Source organism: Gossypium arboreum, chromosome 8 (genome assembly GCF_025698485.1).
Source record: "Gossypium arboreum isolate Shixiya-1 chromosome 8, ASM2569848v2, whole genome shotgun sequence".
In the NCBI taxonomy this organism is placed as follows: domain Eukaryota; kingdom Viridiplantae; phylum Streptophyta; class Magnoliopsida; order Malvales; family Malvaceae; genus Gossypium; species Gossypium arboreum.
The window spans coordinates 139,170,477-139,193,671 of NC_069077.1; the positions used below are offsets into that span (position 1 = coordinate 139,170,477).

General features: G+C 30.1%; 4 protein-coding genes across 5 annotated transcripts; 1 reads left to right on the forward strand and 3 right to left on the reverse strand.

The window, feature by feature from the left end:
- Positions 1 to 3,447: 3,447 nt before the first annotated feature.
- LOC108468945 (ribonuclease 3-like protein 2) lies at positions 3,448 to 6,032 on the reverse strand. 2 transcript variants are annotated; one of them, XM_017769814.2, is made up of 4 exons: positions 5,407 to 6,032; positions 4,465 to 4,587; positions 4,158 to 4,288; positions 3,448 to 3,852 (listed from the first exon to the last, which is right to left on the reverse strand). In XM_017769814.2, the coding sequence occupies exons 1-4, from the start codon at positions 5,992 to 5,994 to the stop codon at positions 3,693 to 3,695; spliced, it is 1,002 nt and encodes a 333-aa protein (XP_017625303.2). In that variant the 5' UTR covers positions 5,995 to 6,032; the 3' UTR covers positions 3,448 to 3,692. The 2 variants fall into 2 exon arrangements, with proteins under 2 accessions (XP_017625303.2, XP_017625302.2); XM_017769813.2 differs by having other exon boundaries at positions 4,465 to 4,605; positions 5,407 to 6,029.
- Positions 6,033 to 6,680: 648 nt separating this feature from the next.
- Positions 6,681 to 9,278, reverse strand: LOC108468980 (ribonuclease 3-like protein 2). The gene is made up of 4 exons (XM_017769850.2): positions 8,605 to 9,278; positions 7,642 to 7,782; positions 7,341 to 7,471; positions 6,681 to 7,012 (listed from the first exon to the last, which is right to left on the reverse strand). Exons 1-4 carry the CDS (start codon positions 9,109 to 9,111, stop codon positions 6,856 to 6,858), a joined length of 936 nt encoding a protein of 311 aa, XP_017625339.1. The 5' UTR covers positions 9,112 to 9,278; the 3' UTR covers positions 6,681 to 6,855.
- An 816-nt stretch (positions 9,279 to 10,094) lies between these two features.
- Positions 10,095 to 11,785, reverse strand: LOC108468560 (glutathione S-transferase U16-like). Its single transcript, XM_017769442.2, has 2 exons — positions 11,411 to 11,785; positions 10,095 to 10,496 (listed from the first exon to the last, which is right to left on the reverse strand). The coding sequence occupies exons 1-2, from the start codon at positions 11,729 to 11,731 to the stop codon at positions 10,095 to 10,097; spliced, it is 723 nt and encodes a 240-aa protein (XP_017624931.1). The 5' UTR covers positions 11,732 to 11,785.
- A 6,372-nt stretch (positions 11,786 to 18,157) lies between these two features.
- Positions 18,158 to 22,949, forward strand: LOC108469854 (aspartic proteinase A1-like). Its single transcript, XM_017770923.2, has 14 exons — positions 18,158 to 18,371; positions 19,235 to 19,622; positions 19,713 to 19,773; positions 20,099 to 20,193; positions 20,305 to 20,417; positions 20,554 to 20,722; positions 20,812 to 20,851; positions 20,996 to 21,060; positions 21,348 to 21,461; positions 21,591 to 21,655; positions 21,815 to 21,971; positions 22,063 to 22,182; positions 22,427 to 22,515; positions 22,617 to 22,949. The coding sequence occupies exons 2-14, from the start codon at positions 19,251 to 19,253 to the stop codon at positions 22,699 to 22,701; spliced, it is 1,545 nt and encodes a 514-aa protein (XP_017626412.1). The 5' UTR covers positions 18,158 to 18,371; positions 19,235 to 19,250; the 3' UTR covers positions 22,702 to 22,949.
- Positions 22,950 to 23,195: the final 246 nt, after the last annotated feature.

A 23,195-nucleotide genomic window follows, 5' to 3' on the forward strand; every position in this document is an offset into this window, starting at 1 on the left:
GGTGAGTTGAAAATGGTCACTTGGTTTGAATTGTTATGATTGAGATTGGATATCGATATATGGACTAAATTGAATAGAATACAAAATAGCATATTTTAATGGATATACAATAATTGGTGTGAAATTGTGTTGAAACATGTTATATGATGAGTTGAAATGATGAAATATTGATGAATTGAAAATAATGATTCATGAATTGGAATATATAACTAAATTAGAAATTAGTTACCTTATTAACTATTCGGACTAGTTTGGATATAGTTGATATGTCATAGGGTTAAGATATTGATTGCAAACCATCTTTTTCAGGCAGCCTGCGATGACAGGATAATCAAATTGTGAAAGCCATCGTTGCTGGGCAACCCAGGGTGGCAGTATGTATATGTTTAGCGTCATCATTGTTGGACAACCCGGGGTGACAGATCCACATATCCGTTCTAAGTCCGTGTCTGGTTAATATTATTATAAAATATGAATTGATTAAATGGTATGTGAACTAAAATGCGAATTTCGACAGCATGTGAAAGATTATGCGAAATGAGTTGAAAATGAGCCTTAGGGGCCAGTTGAATAATAGTGAGCCAATAGGCTCAGAAATGGTTGAAATGTTGGCATAAAATTATATTTATATATATATATATATATATATGCTAATGATGGTAGATGAAATAATATATGTATGCCTATAGTTCTTAATATGGATTAGTTAAATACTATATGCAATGAATGAGAAAAGGCAAATGTAGGTGCATTCATAGTGAATTAGTGTATAAGAATGAATATATGTATACTTAAGTAGTAATAGAAGTTTTTGACATGAAATTGTATGAGAATAGGCTGTGTATTGAGTTTGAATTAGATGTATGCATCGGTTAAACTTGTGTGTTTATTGACTTGAATCATGGAAATACCACTAAGCTTTATCGTTTAGCACACAATTTGTTTTTCTATGCGCAAGTATAGGTACATCTTGAGATTACGAGAAGTGATTCCCGCATCCAATAAACGATCTTCGACACATCAATGTTTGTAAAGTTCTTTTTTTTATTAGTATTTAGGACGTACCTAGGGTTTAAGTTAGTTTTGTATCATAAATGGTCGATTTGGAAATTGGTTGATTAATGTTATCATGAGGTACCATTTTGACATATTTTGGTTTGAATATACTTGATATGTTGTTGAATTGACTGTAATTGAATGTTTAAGTGTTATTTTAGGTTATTCCAACTTGTACCAAATTGGACCTTTGGGAAATAGTCGATCACGTTGCCACGACGTCCTCTCAATATTGTGATGAGATTAAACAGAGAGTTACGTCGCCATAACATACTTTCAATGTCGCGATGAGCCAAGTCAGTTTGTTGTGTTGCAACTGCGACAAGGAACCCCCGAAGTCGCGACGTCAACCCCATACTTTGGAATCTTTACAATTTGGTTCTATTTTGATCTCAGGTTAGCAAAAGAGCTTTCGTAAGCTCATGTATGACCCGGAAATGATTATATATCGTATTATACACATGTGATACTTATATTTAAAAGTTTAATGATATGTAATTGAATATAAATGATCGTAGTTGCTTCGGCAATGAATGTGGCATCCTGTAGCTCGGATTCGACGATCGAGTCGGGTATCGGGATTTTGGTCCCTTTCCCTCCCCCACCACCGTCCCTTTCCCTCTCCCTCTCTGCTACTGCTGCTTTTGGAGACGAACATTATTTAGTTGCAATTTCAAGTATTCCATTATTTTGTTTACTACCATGTTTTTCTTTTTAAAAACCTCAACCATTTTCTTCTTTTCTTTCAAATTTCTCATACCCTACTTTATTTCCACCATCCTATAACTCTCTTATTACCTACACTTTTATTTTTGTTAAGGTTCCCATTTGGGACCAAATATAATAGTAATAACAACAATTTTTTAGATGATTTAAATGAAATCTGGGTGTAAAATCATTCCGCAAGACCAATAGAATGATTAGAGGATTGTAATTTTGTTTCATACGAGCTTTACACCAATCTAAGATTTTGGTTAGTTTAAAACACGTTACTCAATTAACACTGGAATTCTTCAAATGGGCGAAAACCCAAAAGGGATTTTGGCATACAAGTGAATTTTATTGTATATTTGTGCATTATTTTGTTTTATGATAGAATGCACTTTGATTCTAGTTGCATCCTCAAGGTACTCATTTTGTTGAGACAAAGGGTGGTATCGCCTAGTTGTATATAGTCATAGATACTATGTGCAAAGAAGGCGAATTGGACACTTTGCAAGTACGTTATTTTTTTTTTTTTTGTTTGGACAAATGAAATAGATTGGCTTATTATCGGATATTGTCCTTAATTGATGGATATAGAAATGTAGGATCATTGGATGAAAAACGTAGCATGTAAGCCTAATGTTATAATACCTTATTAAATTGCTTTTGTAAATTTCAGAGGATGCCTCAGCTTTGAGTTTTTTCATGAAATGAGAAAAAGTGGAGGGAGAGGTCTGGTAGGGGATAGGGATAGGAGATTTTTAAATTAGGATAAAATAGAGAATATTTGTAAATTTTAAGGGTTAATTTTTTAAAATTGTGACTAAATTGATATAATATGTAGAGGTTGAGGACTAAATTTGTTATGATACCAATTTTTTTATCTACCACGTCAGCTTGTCGTTTGTGATTTTAACGAAAGTAACCAAAATGATTGAACTATGTAACATGGGTGCTTAAATTGCAATTTTTTTTATTTTGAGTGCCTAAAAAAAAATAGTTGAGTGACTATCTATATAAATTTCCCAGGAATTTAATAGCTAACATTCGATCATGATTAAAAAATTTTAAAATTCTAAAATTACAAAATCTAAAAATAACAAAATTAAAGTACAAAGACTAAATTCACAATTTACGCATATTATATGTGGTAACGGCAGAGTTTAATCTTTTATTTTTGAAAGGAAAACCTGAAATAGCATAAACCAAACTAAAGTGTTTGTGTCATTCAACACAAACTGTTTTCTTGAATAAAAAACTCATGAAGGCAAAATAGCGAAGTTGTTCAAATTGAGCTGATTGGTACACAAGGCAAAACTTGGATAATCCGTCCAACGGTTGATTATAGTTTTATATTTTTTTAATAATTTATTTAATTTGAACTAGATAAATCAATCAAGTTAAAATAAATGGTTGAATTGATTCGATCGTAGATCTGATTTTATAAACATAGCCAAATAGCATAAATGAAATTAAAGTATATGTTGTATAGATAGTATAAAATAAACTAACAATTGACGTCCTAATCAAGAGATCGATGAATGAGTTGATACACAACCCGATCGATATGCATATTTGAAACGACAAAATCAAACCAATCACACAATCCATAAACCTCCCGAATGATTTGTCCCTCAATTACAAATACAACTATGGTTGGTTGGGTTTAAAGGGAAAAAAAAACTGTTTTCTTTGTTCAAGAATCATCACTGCTCTACTTTCGGAAATTTTCGAACTACAAATTTACTATCCAAAGGTACCACAACATCAAAGTCGCAATCTAAAGCTGCCTAAATTGCCAATATTTGTTGCTTCTATAGTACAATCCAACAGTAAAATCCAACACGTATATATACCAATATATAACTCAGCCAAATCCGATAACATTATCCATATACCCTATAGATATGAGAGAGTCATATAATAGAAAATTATTGCAGGGAACGAAGCAAAAGGTAAGCAGCAGAGTTGCGGGCATCTTTTGGGGTTGATTTTTCATCACCCTTGTGGCGGCGAACACCATCCTGTGTTTCAACTTCAACTGAATATACATATTTCATTCCGTGTTGGCAACGTTTAGCTTTCACTAGGCTGTAAGTAAAAAACACCAAAGCAAAGGACACAAATGATTGGATATTTTCCAGGGAAAAAAAATAAAAGAAAATATGCCAAAAAGTTCTATACCCTTTGTAAATTTAGAATTTAGTCCCTATATCTAGGTCTAACTGTTAACACGGTTAATAATATTTTATTAAATTCAGGTTCTACCAAGTGGGTCACCAATAAATTTAATCGTGTTAACAATTAAATTTATATTTTGAAATTTAGAAAGTAGAGAGACTAAATTCCTGAAAATAAAAATATAAAGACTAAAAATCCTTATATATATACGCAACCTGTAAACTGGTTGTCCCCATTTTCTCTTGCCACATGATCCATACAGCTTATTTTGTGCTCCAATAATCTCAGAAGATTCAAAATCCTTTGGCACCTTAATTTCATCTATCATTAATACCTCTTTAAATATCTGCCAATATCATCATATAAAGTGTACATTAGATGATGAACCAATCTCCATCTCCATGCATGTGGTGTTGCATACTTGCAGTCCCCACTCAGAAAGGGATAATATAGTTTTTGGTCCTTAAACTTCAGGGTCAAGAATTATATTAACCCAATTAAGAATAAACGAAAGAACTGTACCGTCCTCAGCTTGGTGAGATCAAAATTGAGATCCAAATAAACAGCACCGGCTAAAGCTTCGACAATATCAGCCAAAATATCTGGAACTGCCAAGTTTTTAAGATCATCTCCTTGTTTAACTGCCTGTACATACTTCCTAACCTTCAGCCAATAAGATATATATATCATGGGCTTAATGTATTACATTTTGATTAATTGAAATTATATAGCTCTACTGAGAGTGAATTACCCAAAATGGTGAAAATTTTAAAAAATTACTAGATTAGGTCGTGTTTTTCAAAATTTATCGGATTAGATCGATTTTGGAGAGAGAAGAAAAATGCGTCTCAACATATTTAACGAGAAAATATCTCCAGTTGGACGCGCTTTACTGTCGCATCTGCTGAAAACAATTCTAAAATTTTTATTTTCCACTAAATATAAATATCATAAAAACTTTCTAAAGAATATATAAAAATGTTAAAAATTAAAAAAAATCCTAAAATAATAATTTCCTAAACCCTAAATTTCAAAAACCATTACAAACCCTAAACAAAAATCTTTAAAAACCTCTAAACTCTAACCTTAAAAAGTTAAAAAAACCCTAAATAAATCGTGGATAGAGAAGGAAACGCGCTTTGTTGACGGAGCGAGAACGTGTGTCTAGCTAAAAGTATTTTCTTACCAAATCCGTTAAAGTTTTTTTTTTCTCTTTAAAATCAACTTAATCCAATAAATTTTGAAAAAACCAAACTATCGATAATTTTTCAAAATTTTCAAAATTTTTGAATAATTCGTATCGAATATTAAGGAGTTTGATACTCTTTAAAGCAAATTCTCGAGTACAAATTTTATTAAATTATTAAATTATGTTTTAAAACAATAAAAGGTATTAATGAAAAAAAGTGAATAAACATAGAAATAAAACTGAAAATTGGAGGAGAATTAACAGTTTCTGCTTACATTGCGGTTAAGAGCAGTGTCTTTGCTCCTGACGAACTGGTGAAGCTCATGCCTAGCCGCCACGCGCGCCAGTCTCTTGTTGCTTACACTTTTTTTCCGGAGCTGCGTAAGCTGGTGAGAGTTCAGTCGCGGCTCCAAACAGAAGAAATGGGTAGCAACAGCCAAGCCGAGCGCCGCGTCCCCAATAAACTCCAGTGTTTCGTACGACATGTCTTCGCGGCACGAAGAGTGCGTCAAGGCTTCTTTCAGGAGTCTTTTGTCTTTAAACGTGTATTTAAGGATCTTCTCCACTGGGGCGATTATCGACCGGTCCATGTTAGCGGCGGCGGTATAAATTGAGCGACAGCAACGGCAAAATATTTGTAAAAGCAAAGCTAGGAGCACCGTCGCAACCATCGCTCCGAAATTAGAGGCCGGTTTGACGTCGGCGGAGGCGCCGTCGTCGAGTTGGGTGAAGTGGTGTTCCATGGTGAAGTACAGTGATCGAATGATGAGACTTCGCTTAGAATCCAAGCAATCCCAATAATTTAGCAGAAAGTAGGTTTTGGTAGAAAATAAAGCTATTCCAAAGACAGACAGACATACCATACTTTTTTTACTTTGAAATTAGCTGCTTTTTCCTTTTCTTTTTTTTTTAAAAAAAATACAGTTGGGGTTTTATCACTTTATTTAAAAAATATTTTAAAGTAAAGCATAAATTATTTTTTTAAAATTTATATATTAGCTAGGATAATTGATAAAATAATCAGACAAATAATATATGACATGTTATGTATACTTTATACTAGTATACATGAACTAGTTTTTAACGATAAAAATTGATAAAATTTTAATAGAAAGAACAATTTGTACAAGAACTAATTTACTAATTTTTTTAATAGAAGAGTTAAAATGTAATTCAACTATTATATAAGGGTTTTATAGTACTTTTATCATTTGGAATTACTATTCATGTTCGGGGTTCATAGTTATTTACTTCAATAATATTATCTCTTAAGTTCGAATATATATTCTCCTCAAATAAATATAATATGTGTCTCATTACTACACTAACACTTACTAATAAACCTTATATTTCAATCCATAAACCTCCGGAATGATTTGTCCCTCAATTACAAATACAACTATGGTTCATTGGGTTAAAAGGGAAAAAAACTGTTTTCATGGTTCAAGAACCATCATTGCTCAACTTTCAGAAATTTTCGAACTACAAATTTACTATCCAAAGGTACCACAACATCAAAGTCGCAATCTAAAGCTGCCTAAATTGCCAATTTGCTTCTATAGTAAAATCCAATATATACCAACATGAGTACAGGAGGATATTAATTTTCCAATGGTGTATAACAATAACGGATATGTATTCATATTCGACACTCAGCCAAATTCGATAACATTATTCATATACCCTATAAATATGATCCAAGAGAGTCGTATAATAGAAAATTGTTACAGGGAACGAAGCAAAAGGTAAGCAGCAGAGTTACGGGCATCTTTTGGGTTTGATTTTTCATCACCCTCGTGGCCGCAAATACCATCGTCTGTTTCAACTTTAACTGAATATACATATTTCATTCCGTATTCGCAAAGTTCAGCTTTCACTTCGCTGTAAGTAAAAAACACCAAAGCAAAGGACACAAATGATTGGATATTTTCCAGGGAAAAAAATAAAATAAAATATGCCAAAAGTTCTTGTGCCCTTTATAAATTCAGAATTTAACTCCTATATCCAGGTCTAACTGTTAACACGGTTAAAAATATTTTGTTAAATTTAAATTCATCACAACACCATTTTTTAAATTACATTGCTATCAAGTGGGTCACTAATAAATTTAACTGTATCAACAATTAAACTTGTATTTTAAAATTTAAAAAATAAGACTAAATTCTTGAAAATATAAATACTAAAAATCTTTATATATATATATGCAAACCTGTAAACTGGATTTCCCCATTTTCTCTTGCCACATAATCCATACAGCTTATTTTGTGCTCCAATAATCTCAGAAGATTTAAAATCCTTTGGCACCTTAATTTCATCTATCACTAATACATCTTTAAATATCTGCCAATATCATCATATAAAGTGTATATTAGATGATGAACCAATCTCCATGCATGTGGTGTTGCATACTTGCAGTCCCCACTCAGAAAGGGATAATATATTTTTTGGTCCTTGAGCTTCAGGGTAAAAAAGTCTATTAACCCAATAAAGAATAAACGAAAGAACCGTACCGTCCACAGCTTGGTGAGATCAAAATTGAGATCCAAATAAACAGCACCGGCTAGAGCTTCGACAATATCAGCCAAAATACCTGGAACTGCCAAGTTTTTATGATCATCTCCTTGTTTAACTGCCCCTACATACTTCCTAACCTTCAGCCAATAAGATATATATATCATGGGCTTAATGTATTACATTTTGATTAATTGAAATTATATAGCTCTACTGAGAGTGAATTACCAAAAATGCTGAAAATTTTGAAAAATTACTAGATTAGGTCATATTTTTCAAAATTTTTCGGATTAGATCGATTTTAGAGAGAGAAGAAAAATGCGTCTTAGCATATTTGACAAGAAACTATCTCCAGTTGAACGCACTTTACTGTCACATTTGCTGAAGATAATTTTAAAATTTATATTTTCCACCAAATATAAATATCATAAAAAATTTCTAAAGAATATATAAAAATGTTAAAAATTTAAAAAATTCCTAAAATAATAATTTCTTAAACCCTAAATTTCAAAAACTATTACAAACCCTAAACAAAAATCTTTAAAAACCTCTAAACTCTAATCTTAAAAAGCTAAAAAAACCCTAAATAAATCATGGATAGAGAAGGAAAATGCATCCAATTAGCCGCGCTTTATTGATGGAGCGAGAACGCATGTCAAGCTAAAAGTCTTTTCTAACCAAATCCGTTGAAGTTTTCTTTTCTCTATTTAAAATCAACTTAATCCAATAAATTTTGAAAAAACCAAACTAATTGGATAATTTTTCAAAATTTTCAAAATTTTTGAATAATTCGTATCGAATATTAAGGAGTTTAATACTCATTAAAGCAAATTATCGAGTACAAATTTTATTAAATTATTAAATTATGTTTTAAAACAATAAAAGGTATTAATACAAAAAAAAGGTGAATAAACATATAAATAAAACTGAAAATTGGAGGAGAATTAACAGTTTCTGCTTACAATGAGGTCAAGAGGAGCAGTGTCTTTCCTCCTGACGAAGCGGTTAAGCCCATGCCTAGCTGCCACGTGCGCCAGTCTCTTGTTGCTTACACTTTTTTTCCGGAGCCGCGTAAGCTGGTCAGAGTTCAGTCGCGGCTCCAAACGGAAGAAATGGGTAGCAACAGCCAAGCCGAGCACCGCGTCCCCAATGAACTCTAGTATTTCGTACGACATGTCTTCGCGGCACGAAGAGTGCGTCAAGGCTTCTTCCAGGAGTCTTTTGTCTTTAAACTTGTATTTAAGGATCTTCTCCACGGCGGCGATTATCGACCGGTCCATGTTAGCGGCGGCGGAAGAAGAAGAAAACTTGTATTTCTTGACATGATTACGGTAAATTGAGCGACAGCAACGGCAAAATATTTGTAAAAGCAAAGCTAGGAGCACCGTCGCAACCGCCGCTCCGAAATTAGACGCCGGTTTGCCGTCGGCGGAGGCGCCGTCGTCGAGTTGGGTGAAGTGGTGTTCCATGGTGAAGTACAGTGATCGAATAATGAGACTTCGCTTACAATCCAAGCAATCCCAATAATTTAGCAGAAAGTAGGTTTTGGTAGAAAATAAAAGCTATTCCAAAGACAGACACACCATACTTTTTTGACATTGAAATTAGCTGCTTTTTTTTTTCTTTTTTCTTTTAACTACAGTTGGGGTTTTATCACTTTATTTTAAAAATATTTTAAATTAAAGTGTGAATTAATTTTTAAAAATTTATTTATTTTTATGGTTTAAAGCTGGTATAATTGATAGAATAACTAGATAAATAATATATAGCGTGTCATGTGTACTTTATAATAGTGTACATGAACTAATTTTTACCGTAAAATTGATAATTTTTTAATAGAAAGAACAATTTGTATAAGAAATAATTTTTTATTTTTTCAATAGAAGAGTTAAAATGCAATTCAACTCTTATATAAGGGTCTTCATGGTGCTTTTACCATTCGAAATTACTATTCATGTTCGGGGTTCATAGTTATTTACTTCAACAATATTATCTCCTAAGTTCGAATCTATATTCTCCTCAAAAGAATGTAATATGTCTTATTACTACACCAACACTTACTAATAAACCTTATATATCAATTAATTTGATGAAACCAAAATACAATTTTAATTAATTTAATTTGATTTTTATATGAATAATGCATCTTATCCTATATTGATAAAAGGAAACTATTGGTTGGAATTAGAGAGCACTTTTTTTAGTCGAAAAAATTAATACCCTAAATCATAATACAAATAATTTTATCTCATTATTACGTATCAAATACTGAATTTACATTTTAACTCGAACTAATACAAGAGGCGAAGAACAATTAAAAATAATCACTATGGACCTCTAATACATCCTTGCTTATTAAACAGTACATTAATTAGTTTATAAATTCAAAGCACAACAGCGACCCAACATTTCAAACCTTCAAATTTTATAAACTCAGTAATATTCTCACTGATTAATCACTAATTCCGAGCAGCAACCTTAGCTCAGGCCTAGCTCTCAAGACAGGTATAAGCTTCATAGCAAATTCTATAAGCTTTTCAACTTCAGGAAAAATAGTCTTCACGACTGCATGAGAAAAGAAGCTATCAGCCCAACGAAGCAACGACGGGGTGTTGGTTTCATTGAGCAGCTTGACCCCATTAAGCTTCTCTATGATCCCAATCCAGACCAAGAAGGGACCCAATGCAATGTCCATGTACCCAAGATTTTCCCCACCGAACAAAGCTTTCCCTTTGCTCAACTTTGTCGAGGCTGCTTCTTCCAAATGCACCAGCCCCTGTTCCAGTTCGGCTATTGCTGCGTTTTTTGTATCTTTTGACTTAGCTGCCAATGCTATTATCAAGGCGGGGACGAGCTATAACAAATGTATAAAAAATTAATATAAATATTAAATATGATTGTGATTAAAACAATAAAATTGATATAGTAAAAGGTATGATGTTTTGGGTTTCAACCTTATAATTTTTATCATATGTATATATATATATATATATTTAGATTTATCAATCTATAAAATGATATAAATACTATCAAATAATATTTGTTACTTTGTATAAGAAATGGGCTTTTGGTAATTTTACAATTGAGTTAAACTCGGTTAATATGAGACATCAACTCAATCAAACACATTAGATAAAAAAGTCATAGATAAGTCACTAACGGTAAAAGTATCATAGTGGCCCATGTACTAAGAGTCAAATTACATTTTACTCTCTCTACTAAAAAAATAGAAGAATTAATCCATGTATATTAAATCAGAGAGTAAACTAATCCTTCTATGAAAATTTTTATGCATTTATGCTGTTAAAAATCGGTTTGTATATGTCAGCATGAGGAACACTTGGCATGTCATATGTTATATACCACATGTCATTATATCTAGTTATTTCAATTTGCTCATTAATCTAATATACAAAGATTAATTTGCTTATTTTTTTGTGCAAAATACAATCCAAGTAATAGTACATAGATCTTCATGGTACTTTTATTTTCGTTAATAGAAAAAGTTAACCACAAGTTTTCATAGGTATTAAAATAATTTGTCATAACATAAAAATAATTAGTACAAATTTAAACTTGAAATTAAAATATGAGTAAATTTATAATAAAAGTAAAAAAAAAACTTCCAACCCTTTTTTGAAAAAAAGTTATGAGCAAATAAAATTAATTTATTGTTAACTCATGTCATGGAAAAAAAATTCCCACCAAACTTAGCATAAATTCATTGAAGACACACCATCTAAGATCATCAATGTAACATAAACAAACCTTGTCATCAAAATAAGCAACCCAAAATCGAGAATCAGCTCGTTGAGCGGCATCAGAAGGAAGAATGGAAGGGGCATTAGGCCAAACTTCATCGATGTATTGAACAATGATTTGAGACTCAAGGATGGTGTTACCATCATGAAACAGGACTGGGATTTTCTTATAAATAGGGTTGGATTTAAGAACCAACTCACTTTTGGGTCCCAATAAATCTACCTCAATGAACTCGTAGTTTATAGATTTGAGGTGAAGAGCGATTCTCACCCTCAACATAAAGGGGCTTGGCCATGCACCTAAAAGCTTCACCTCACTCTTTTCCATTAATGTTCTTTCCTCTCTCTAAAACAAAAAAACTACGTAGAAACCAGTAATAAAACTGCCTCACAAGGAACGTGAACGTAATGTATATATAGATGAGGGTCTCTGACTTTTGATGAAGATTGCTAGAAGCATATAAAATTTCAAATGAGGGGAAAAGTATTTCATATATATTTCAAACTAGGGAAAAATATTAATTTTGTCATTTTGTAATTTTATGAGATATATTTGATTAAACGATATCTTGATAGTTTCTTGTTAAAAGATTGGTAGAACCATACAAAATTTCAAATGAGGGGAAAAATATTGCATAGATATTTCAGTTTAGGGGAAAATATTAATTTTGTCATTGTTGGAAAAAGATTTGTTAGTTTTATGAGATATATCTAATATTAATTTAAAAGTTTGATATAATATTCTTAAAAGACGTAATATGTTTACTCGACTCATTATAAATTAAAAGAACTTGAATTGTGTGAATAAGGCCTTGGTTCAGTTAGCGAAGGCAGACGCTTTGAGTTCTAATGATAGGGAATTTATTAAATTTCATTTACCAAAGTTGTCAATTCTCAAGTTTGAGAAATTATCTGACTTGTAACGACTTTTTGGATGGGATCCAAACATTTCTTGGTTAAGATATCTTCATGGCGTTCGAAAATCTATCTCTTAGCTTAAAAACGCACTCTGAATCACTCGATTTTAAGTTCGAGAGCTCAAGTTATAACCATTTTAATAAAGACTGCAGGAACAAAATTTCTAAATGAGATTATGAAAGGAATTACGAGTTTAATTCAAGTTTAAATTATATTAGGTTCGGATTCTAAGCTTAATTTTTATCATCATATGTGAGTTTTAGTACAGTTTGTTTGCTTTAGTCTAAATTTACAAATTCTTATTCCGTTATGTTGTAATGATTTAAATTTAAATTTAATTTGTGATTCCTCCAAAAATACATATTTGTGGTTGTTATAGTTTTACATGTAATACTTTGAAAAAATTTGAATTTTTGCATTCAATCTAATCAATAGCATATTCACAAATTAAATGACATAGATTCACATGTGACTTGAAAACACTGCATTTTACTTTTCTAAAAATAAAAAAGTCACATCATTTAATTAAATTTATATCATGAAATTAATTTTTTTCCTATTTGTTACAAAAATGATAATTTTTAATTTAGTTGACATAGTTGTTATTACAATATTTAAAAATACGGGTTTAAGTGAGTTTAAAACATATTATCCTTTGTTTTAAGGGTTCGGATGGGTTATCAATAGTTATAGGAATTCTGTAAAAATTAAAATTTTATCACATTCGTATGCATGTGTAAACTACATATTTAAAACACAAATGTTTGTTAAAAAGTAACATACAATAAATAATGAAATGTATGGTGTGAAACTAATTATACAATTAATGTAGGTAATAAATTGCATATATTAAAATAAAATGTATAAAATACATTAAAATAAAGCTTTAGGTTAGTGATAAATTTAATATTTTACAAATCTAATTAGTGCATATTTTAATCGGTTTTGTTAATATGAAAAGGCTAAAATACTTTTGAATAATATTTTTAAATTATTGGGCATTTCCGTAATTTTCGATTGAATTGGTGACCGGTTGAAGGTGACACGAACTCGTTAGTAGCTTAATAAATAATATAGTATGATCCTAAAATCTATAATTTTAGACACCAATAAAATAGCGTGACAACCTTAATTTTAAATACATCCAAAGCTTATTATACACTTATTTACATCTAATAACTTCTCCAATTTAATTAAATTAAGTATAATTAAAATTTTGAAAAAAACATAAACAAACAATTTTCTTTATTTTGTAATTTTTCTTTTCTTTTTCCTTTTGAATTCTAATTGTCTTTTATTTATTTTATGAGAGAATATTTTATACAAACTATCAGTGCATAAGTCTCATACACATTCGGTAAATAATAACATGACATCTTATCATTAAAAAAGTAAAATAAATATTTTTCAAAATATCAAAAATGCAAAAAATAATAAAAATTCATGAAATCCATTAAAATTATAAAAATAAAAATATATTTATTTATTTAAAATGAAAAAATTATATTCATTAAAAATCATTAAGGAAAAGATTTTTTTTGAAATATTTTTAAAATGGTATAATATAACTTTTAACTGTTTAAATAATAAAATCAATAAAAATCTAAAAGAATTTGTAGAAAGACGAATTTTCTAATAAAACTTACAAAGAGAAGTGCCAAAAAACTCTTTTATATAATGAACTGTTAATTAATATAGTTTTTAAATTTTTCTAATAAATATAAATCTTTTTGTTATAATTTTTAATGTATTTTTTGAATTTTTATATTTTTGTATTTTTGCAAAAAAAAAAAGAGAGGAAATTTTATTGTTTTTTGAATTGTTAACTAATAAATTCGTTTTATTAAAAATATAATATATATTTTTAATTTTTATAATATTTTAAGATCCTTTTTCCAAAATTTGGAAATTTTATTGAATTTCTTTAGAGTTTTATTGGATTTTTCTTAGTCTCAGCAATTTATGATATTTATTATAATGACTAAATTAATTTATTTGTGTAAAATGCTACTTGACAAATTTATTCAAAGTGTGATATAATTATCACTAATTTACATTCTAATAACATGACATAATTATGACTAAGAATATAAATTTCAATTATATTGATACATTATTAATATTTATCAATTTCCACAATATTAATATTTGCAAATAAGAAACTTAAGAAATTTGTTTATTTAAAATTTCAAAAATATTCACTAATTAATTTTCATAATAGATGTTTTAATTCATTGGTAATAGTATTTTATTCCAATAATTTCACCCAAATAAGACTAAAGTATTATAAACAAATAAATACTTAACAAAAAAATGTATCATGCTCTTATTTGTCATTTTACATATATTAGCTTTCAGCTATCAAGTAAATTTTACTAAACACTTTTAAATAAGGCCTTGTTTGGCAATTAGTTGATTGTCGATTGCAGTATTTGGTTTGATCTATACCTGTTCATGGGCTCGACTACTCGCCCAGGCCTGAAGGCCCACCTGTAATTTGAGAGGGTTTAGGCAGAAATATTAAGCTTGTTTAAAATATGGTCAAGCTCAGGCTTGAATATTCAAGGCCTAAGTCCGACACGACCCATTTTTAAATTTATAAGATTTTATATTATGTAATTTAGAACACATTAAAAAATCATATATTAAATATATAATACTACTCTAATGTAAACATTAAAATAATGTTAAGATGATTATATAAAATTTTTTAATAAATAAAAAATGTATAAAATTATTAAATATTAAAAAAACATCTTTTTAAAAATAATATGGGCAAGCCTAAAATAGGCTTGGGTTAGTCTTTTACAAATATGGGGCAAGTTTGGACAAAATTTTATACTAATATTTTTAGGCAAACATAAATTATGTTAATAATACCCTTATGCCCCATGAGCACCTCTAATTTGACCAATTGGTTCTATTAACTGATTTAACCAACTGATTCTATTAGTTGTTTATTTAAAGTTATAAAATAATAATTAAGGGAGTATTTTGGAACTCCAAACACTAATTTAGAATTCAAAATTTTGGCACAATAGTGATTCGAACTTATATTATTTTTGAGAAATTTAAACACCGACTAATAGATTACGACTTGAAATTCACATGTATAAAATTTTAAAACTAAGATAAAACATGAACATTAAAATCTATGTTTAAACATGTCATATTGTATCTATTTCTATATTATATATAAAACTCTTAACTGAATTGATATAATGAGTAAATGATATTGCTCATATCTTGAAATATAAAATAAATTTGCTTTAAATATTTTACTTTTTTTCTTAAAAACAAATTTAAATAATAAACCTATTATAGTTTATTTTCAACAATCACATCCATTTATCTCACATATTAATTTTTAATAAAACTTTTTAAAACTAATTAAAATGTAAAATTTTAATCAAACAAATATACTTATCTATGGTTGCCGTAATAGTTTTTGGGTTTGCTAAATGAATTTTAATAGATATGGAGTTAATATTTTTAGTTAGGTCTGGTTGGTCGCTTAAAATATATCATTTAAAAAATTAAAATTATTAAAAATAATTTTGATTAGCAAAATAAAATCAAGTTTGAAAATACAGTTGTCTAGAAAAATATTGACATTCATATTTAAAAAAGTACCATTAGACGTATTCAATTTAAACTTAACATTTAAAAATTAAACAATATTATGGATGTGGCTGTGGAAACTGTTAATTAATATTTTAAAAAAATAAAAAATAATCGATTGATTCTTAACTCAATTGATATGGGTATTGTTGTTAATGCAGAAGGATATGAGTTCGAATGCGCTAAAGCGTAGTATGCTTCTATTTATGAGTAACTCTAATAGGAACTATGAACAATAAGACTATAAAGACATAACACATAATACAAACGATAAATAAATCATTACAAATTAATGCACAAATGTCATATCTACAAAAATCATCTAAAAAATGAGAAAGATAAATTAACCGTAATTGCAACTGCAATATTGAAATAATTCAGAAATAAACTAGAGATATATCAATTTGATCAAATCATTAAAATTTGCATTGAAATTCCCGTCATCATCAAATCAACCTGATAATGAACACTGGTCAAATAAGAAAAAATTGCCAAAAGCCTTAGAAGACCTATCACATCAGTGATGCATAAAAAGGCAAGTCTCAAATGACTTACCTTCTTTATCATCATATCGGATTAATCACCATCACTATAATCTATCATAATAAAACTTTTTGAGAATGATTATTATAAATTTAACAACACCTTTAGATTGACAAATCTCATTCATATATATATATATATATTAGTACTTGACTAGAAATTAAAAGTTACTTTCAAAGAAAACAAAGTAGGTAAAACAAAAACCTCAAAAAATATAGACAAAATAAAACCTTAAAACTACAAACAAAATTAAAATAAAATAAAAGCCACAAAAAATAACGTTGAAGAAGTTGTGATCAGTACCCTACCCAAAAGTCGATACCACCATTGACAAAGCAAAGTTTTTGTTTGAAAAAATTGAGCAACTTAGTATTTTAAGTTGGATAGCTTTTTAATCAAGAATGAAAACTTTCAGAAATATATATTTTTAATTTTTCAATTTTTTTCATAAAACTTTAAATAAAAAACTTAAAATTCATTTCTTGTGTATTATTTTTAAAAGGCTTAAAATAAATTTAGTTGTTAACGTTTACATGTTTTGTCAAAATGACCTTTATTATATTTTTGAGCCTTTTTGACTATTAACATTTGTTTTTTCAAATTATTTTTCTAACAAATTTCTTGAATGTACGTTAAAAATATTAACGTGGATGATGTGAAATGTTTTTAATGAGATATAATTTATTACTTAGGTAACCCAATAAAATAAATACATATGAAAAATAATAAAATAAATAAATCATACATGAAATTTTAAAAGAATAATTCTTAATTTAAAAATAAACTTAATTATCTAAAAAGGTTTCAAAATTAAGTGTTAAATTTTAACTTTATGATTTATTTATTTATTTTATTATTTCTACATATAATTATTTTATTGGGTTATCTAATAATAAATTACGCCTCATTAAAAATATTCCGTATATAAAATTTCACAATATCCCATTATTTTTTAACAATACATTCATCAAATTTGTTAGAAAATACAATTTGAAAAAAGAACAAAAGTTGATGGCAAAAAACAAAAAACAAAAATACAATTAGAGCTATTTTGACAAAACACGTAAACATTAGTGGCTAAATTTGTTATTAAGCCTTTTAAAAACTACCTATTTATCTTAAAAATCACCAACTATTTAAAAAATTAAAATATAAAATTTTCAATTAAACAAATATATTTATATATGATGGCTCATGCAAATTTTTTTAACAATCTCATTATATTTGATCTTTTTATCACAATGTCTAAAATTAAATATAACTGTTTTCAACTAATAAAGAAAAATAATGTGATTAAACGTACTCGAATATATATTTTTCTGCATTAATAATAATACCTGTAGCAATTGAGTTAAGAGTCAATCGACTTTTATTTTCCATATTTATTTAACAACATAATCTAGTATTATATTATTTACAAAAATTTCGATCTATTTTTTTATAGGTTTACTGTATAACAAAAAATTATCCCTTATGATTCTATCAAATCGCTCCCTCACCCAAAATCGTCATACAGTCAACCGTACTCAATCACGCTCTCCATTTCTTACACAACAAGGAAAAAAACCAAAATAAATGAATAGCCTGTAATCGCTTTCCACGTGTACCGCTACGATTCTCCAAGAAGTCCGCTAATTTAACACTCCAAGTCCACAAAAAGAAAAAAAATTAATGAATAGCCTGTAATCACTCTCCACCTGTACGGTTATGATTCTCCAAGAAATCCACTAATTAAACACTCTCTTACTTCAGAAAAGAAGAAAAATCAGGAAACTAAAGGAATGGATAGTTGAGAGACACACCTCAAAAAGGATCTAGAAAAGAGAATATCTCATCCTTTTATTTTCATTTCGTCTTCTTTTCAGCTCAAATTCATCATCGAAATTGTAAGTAGCTCTCTTTTATTATATCGAAATTATTCATGTAATTCATCTTTACTTTTTATTTTTGGTTCTAATCTTGTTTACTCTATCTCCTTTGGATTACTCTTTTTCTTCTGTGAGTTTTCTCTTCTTTTTCTTTAGTTATTTTTTGAATTTTTTTGTTTTGATTGATGAATAGTTGCGATATTTGGAGTATGTGATGTTATAAACTGATATTTCATGGAAAAAAAATTAATTAAAAGATTTACTGTTTGGCTTTGATTATTTTTGGTTTTGACTTTTGAGTTGACCGTCTAACTATCGAAGTTCAAGTTATATGTTTAAGTTTGTAGTTATCTTTTTGTTGTGTTTTCCGTTTATGTGATGAGATACTGTGAAATTTTTAGTGTTTGGAACCTCAGAGAAGTGGAAGAGTAACTAGTTGACTTTTAAGTGAAATCTCTTTTGACTTCAATATTCAGTTGTATTAAGTTGATGATTTTGTTTTGAAGTTCTAAGAAGATAAGATTCTGTTTCTGCTTTTTTCTCCGGTAGTCTAACATGAACTTGCGGGATACTGACTTTCACTTAATTGAAGTGTAGAGCAACTATATTTAAGATTTCTCTTAGCTTTAATCAAATTAATTCGACCTTAAGAAACTTGACATGGCAACGTATTTGACTAGATGTTTTAGGCATAGGTGAAATAGAGATGGTTTTGATCCCTGTTGAGCAAAAAGTGGCTTGTGTGCTAGTTTTCATGTGAAAGTACTGTTTCCAGTTGTACTGTTTCTAGTTGTGCGTTTGTATCATATTTTTGAAGCTTCCCGTTTGGAGTTCTTATCATATCTGACTGCAATCTTTGTTTTGTTGGCTTTCAATTGCAGACTTGTAGTTATCAAAATGGGGACAATAGGCAAAACTACTACGGCCACTCTTTTTCTTTGTCTTCTTCTGTTTCCTATTGTCTTTTCCACGCCTAATGACAGATTGGTTAGAATTGGACTCAAAAAGAGAAAGATTGACCGAAACAATCGGATGGCTGCACACCTTGAATCCAAGGAGGGAAAGGCATCTGAAGCTTTTCTTAGAAAGTATCGTCTTCATGGGAACTTGGGGGAATCAGAGGACATTGATATTGTGGCACTAAAGAACTACATGGATGCTCAGTACTTTGGTGAGATTGGTATTGGCACTCCTACACAGAACTTCACTGTGATATTTGATACTGGGAGTTCTAATTTGTGGGTTCCTTCATCTAAATGTTATTTCTCGGTGAGTTTTATTCCTTAAATTGACATTGAAGTGCTCAAGAATTGGACACTTGATTTGGAATATTTCTTACATGTTGTTGTATGGGTGCAGATAGCATGCTATTTCCATCCAAAATATAAATCAAGCCGTTCACGTACCTACAAGGCTAATGGTTTGTTTCTGCATCCATTCAAGCTTTCCTGAAATCCACTTATAAACTGGTTATTTTCTTTTGATCTATCTAGAAATGCCAATTAGAACAGATGTGGTAGTTGAATTTGGTGTTATTTACTCTTTTCTTTTATAATATTTTGTTTTCTTTCTGTTTTTTAGATGAAAAAAAAGTCTCTTGTGTTGGTTATTACTTATTCATAATTAATTCTGTGTGCTTTTGACCGTGGAAGGATGACAAGAAGGATATTACACTTGTTTATTTCAGTCAAAGTGAGGATAATGAAGTTGATGCCTATGTACTTTCTTTTGTTGAGTACTTGCAGGTAAACCAGCGGATATCCAATATGGCACTGGGGCTATTTCAGGATTCTTTAGTGAGGACCATGTAACAGTTGGTGATCTTGTAGTTAAACATCAGGTATGTTTGGTAAATTATTTGTTATTATATGTTTACGCTGTATTTCACTGGTACTCTATTCTTGATGGTCCAGATTTCTAAAAAGTAAAGTTTTCTTCTGTATCTGTTTAGGAATTTATTGAGGCAACAAAGGAGTCCAGCTTAACATTTTTGATTGCCAAGTTTGATGGTATACTTGGACTTGGATTTAAAGAGATTTCAGTTGGAAATGCTGTGCCTGTATGGTATGCGATAGTACCTTTTAGTTTTTATATGCTTTTATGCATTGTTGGTCTCATATTTTGACAGAAGATGTTTTTTGTGTAAGAATTAATGACGCAACTGCCATTGCATAGAGTATTAATTTTGTAAGTGCTACAGGTACAACATGGTCAATCAAGGTCTTGTTAATGAACCAGTTTTTTCATTTTGGCTTAACCGCAATCCTGAGGATGATGTTGGCGGAGAAGTGGTTTTTGGTGGGATGGATCCAAAACATTACAAGGGGGAACACACTTATGTTCCTGTAAAACAGAAAGGATACTGGCAGGTTAGGATTCTAAACTTCCCTTGTTTTCATATAATATTTGATGTTAAGTATTCATTTCAGTAAATGCTACTTTTTTCTCGAGTTTGCAGTTTGATATGGGTGATGTTCTGATTGGTGACCAAACAACTGGTGAGACTGTCCTCAAAATTATCTTACGAAGAAGTTTGCATACCTTTTTTATGATATTATGCCTCACAGGATAAAGCTGATAAGGGACTGGCAAATATTTTATAGTCTTATACTGGTTTCCTTATTTTCTTTGACATGTTTCAGGACTTTGTGCCAGTGGCTGCAGTGCTATTGTTGATTCCGGAACTTCCTTGTTGACTGGACCTACGGTTTGTATCCCTATATGTGTATATTACATGTGCATACATGCTTGTGTGGTTGCACTTGTGTAGCAAGGTGGTGGTATCCATGATTTGTCCTTTCTATGATAATCGTGGAAAAATTGGAGTTATCATTTATCCATGACAGTTTTTCTTCTTTAACTAACACTTCTATGCTTGTAGCTGCACCCATTTCCTTCAAACAATTCTCTGGATGTACTATAAACCTGGTGCATGCATTGGCTATTTAGTCGGATCTTTCGATGGTGATTTTGTTTCTTATACTATGTTTTCAGGCTATTATTGCTCAAGTCAATCATGCTATTGGTGCAACAGGGGTTGTAAGTCAAGAATGCAAGACTGTAGTTTCAGAATACGGAGAAATGATAATTGACTTGCTCTTATCGAAGGTATATGTTCCATTTAAACATATGATTGTTGTGTTGCAGCTGCATGGTATCGGGATATTGTCAGAATAAGATTCTGGTAGTTTATTGGTTGGCTGCCTAATTATAGTATTTATTTTTCTGCATTGTCAGGACCAACCACTGAAAGTTTGCTCACAAATAGGTTTGTGTTCATTTGATGGAACTCGAGATGTAAGGTTGGCCACATATCTTTCTGGTTCCTTTTCTCTCTGTTTCATACCTTGAGTGAAATCGTCAACATAGCTTGAATCAGCTAGCTTAGAAATATTAGTACACGTCTTTTCAAAAACATGTTCTGTTACTTCATTAATTTTTGTAAATTTTATCGTTTTCAGTATGGGAATCGAAAGTGTTGTGAATGAGAATGCTGGAAAGGCCTCTGGTAATGTCCATGATGCAATGTGTTCTGTTTGTGAGATGGCAGTCATATGGGTGCAAAGCCAACTTAAACAGAACCAGACTCAGGAGCGTATACTTGATTACGTCAATGAGGTGAATAAGCATCCCCTTCTTCAACCATTTTGTAAATTCCGGCTAGTTTAACAAAAAGGTGCTTACCTTTTGCCGAAATTGATAATTGCAGCTCTGTGACCGGTTGCCTAGTCCAATGGGAGAATCAGTTGTTGATTGTAACAGCCTATCTGCTATGCCTAGTGTCGCCTTCACAATTGGTGGAAAGATACTTGAGCTTACCCCTGAGCAGGTATGATGTATTATGCCAGCCTTTTGCTTCGATGTAATTCATGATCATAATGTTCATCATCATATCAGCTTAGCTCCAGTAATGATTCCACCGTGCGTATCAATAATTACTTGATTATCGGTTTGGGTAGGACTTAGTAATGAATGATAAACCGATTGATCTGGTTGCGATGTCATATTAGTGTACACTGATTCTGTTCCTGACCTCCTTTTGCCTTTTTTGTTTTTTGATGACCGGAAATCAGTACATTCTAAAAGTTGGTGACGGAGAGCTAGCTCAATGCATTAGCGGATTCGGTGCTCTCGATGTACCGCCTCCTCGCGGACCACTCTGGTATTCTTTATATACTTCACCACTCTGATATTAGATTTTTATTCTAGGCTGGCAAAGAATATCCGAAACCATACTAATATTTCCATTCGATGGATATACAGGATCTTGGGCGACGTGTTTATGGGTAAGTTCCATACGGTTTTCGACTATGGAAACATGCAAATTGGATTTGCAGAGGCTACATAAAGTAATCACTTCAACAGTTAAACCCCTTTCGTATGTATAATATGCAGTGCTAAGTATTACTCTTATAAAAATAAAGAGAGTGGGATTTAGTATGTAATGATAATTTGCATGTAAATATATTGTTGCTTGTGGTAGGAGCTTTTATTAGGAAAGAATTTTACTTACTCTATACTTATAATTAATGATGCAACTGAATTTTAGCTTTTATGAGAGCTGAGGTTACATATTTTTATGACCTACCATAAGAATTATGCGATTGAGTTTTTTGAATGTTTGATGTAATATTTTCTTTCACCAAAAAAAAAAAAAAAAGGTACGATGCTCCTCGTTGATAAATTCAGAGGAGAAAGAAAAAAAAGATTTAGACGGGTTAGAAATTAAATTATAATTTTATGATAATAAAATATAATTTTATTATTTTAATAGTATATATTTTTATAATTTTAATAGATTAAATTAAATTTTTATTATTTATGGGAGATTAAAGTGTAATT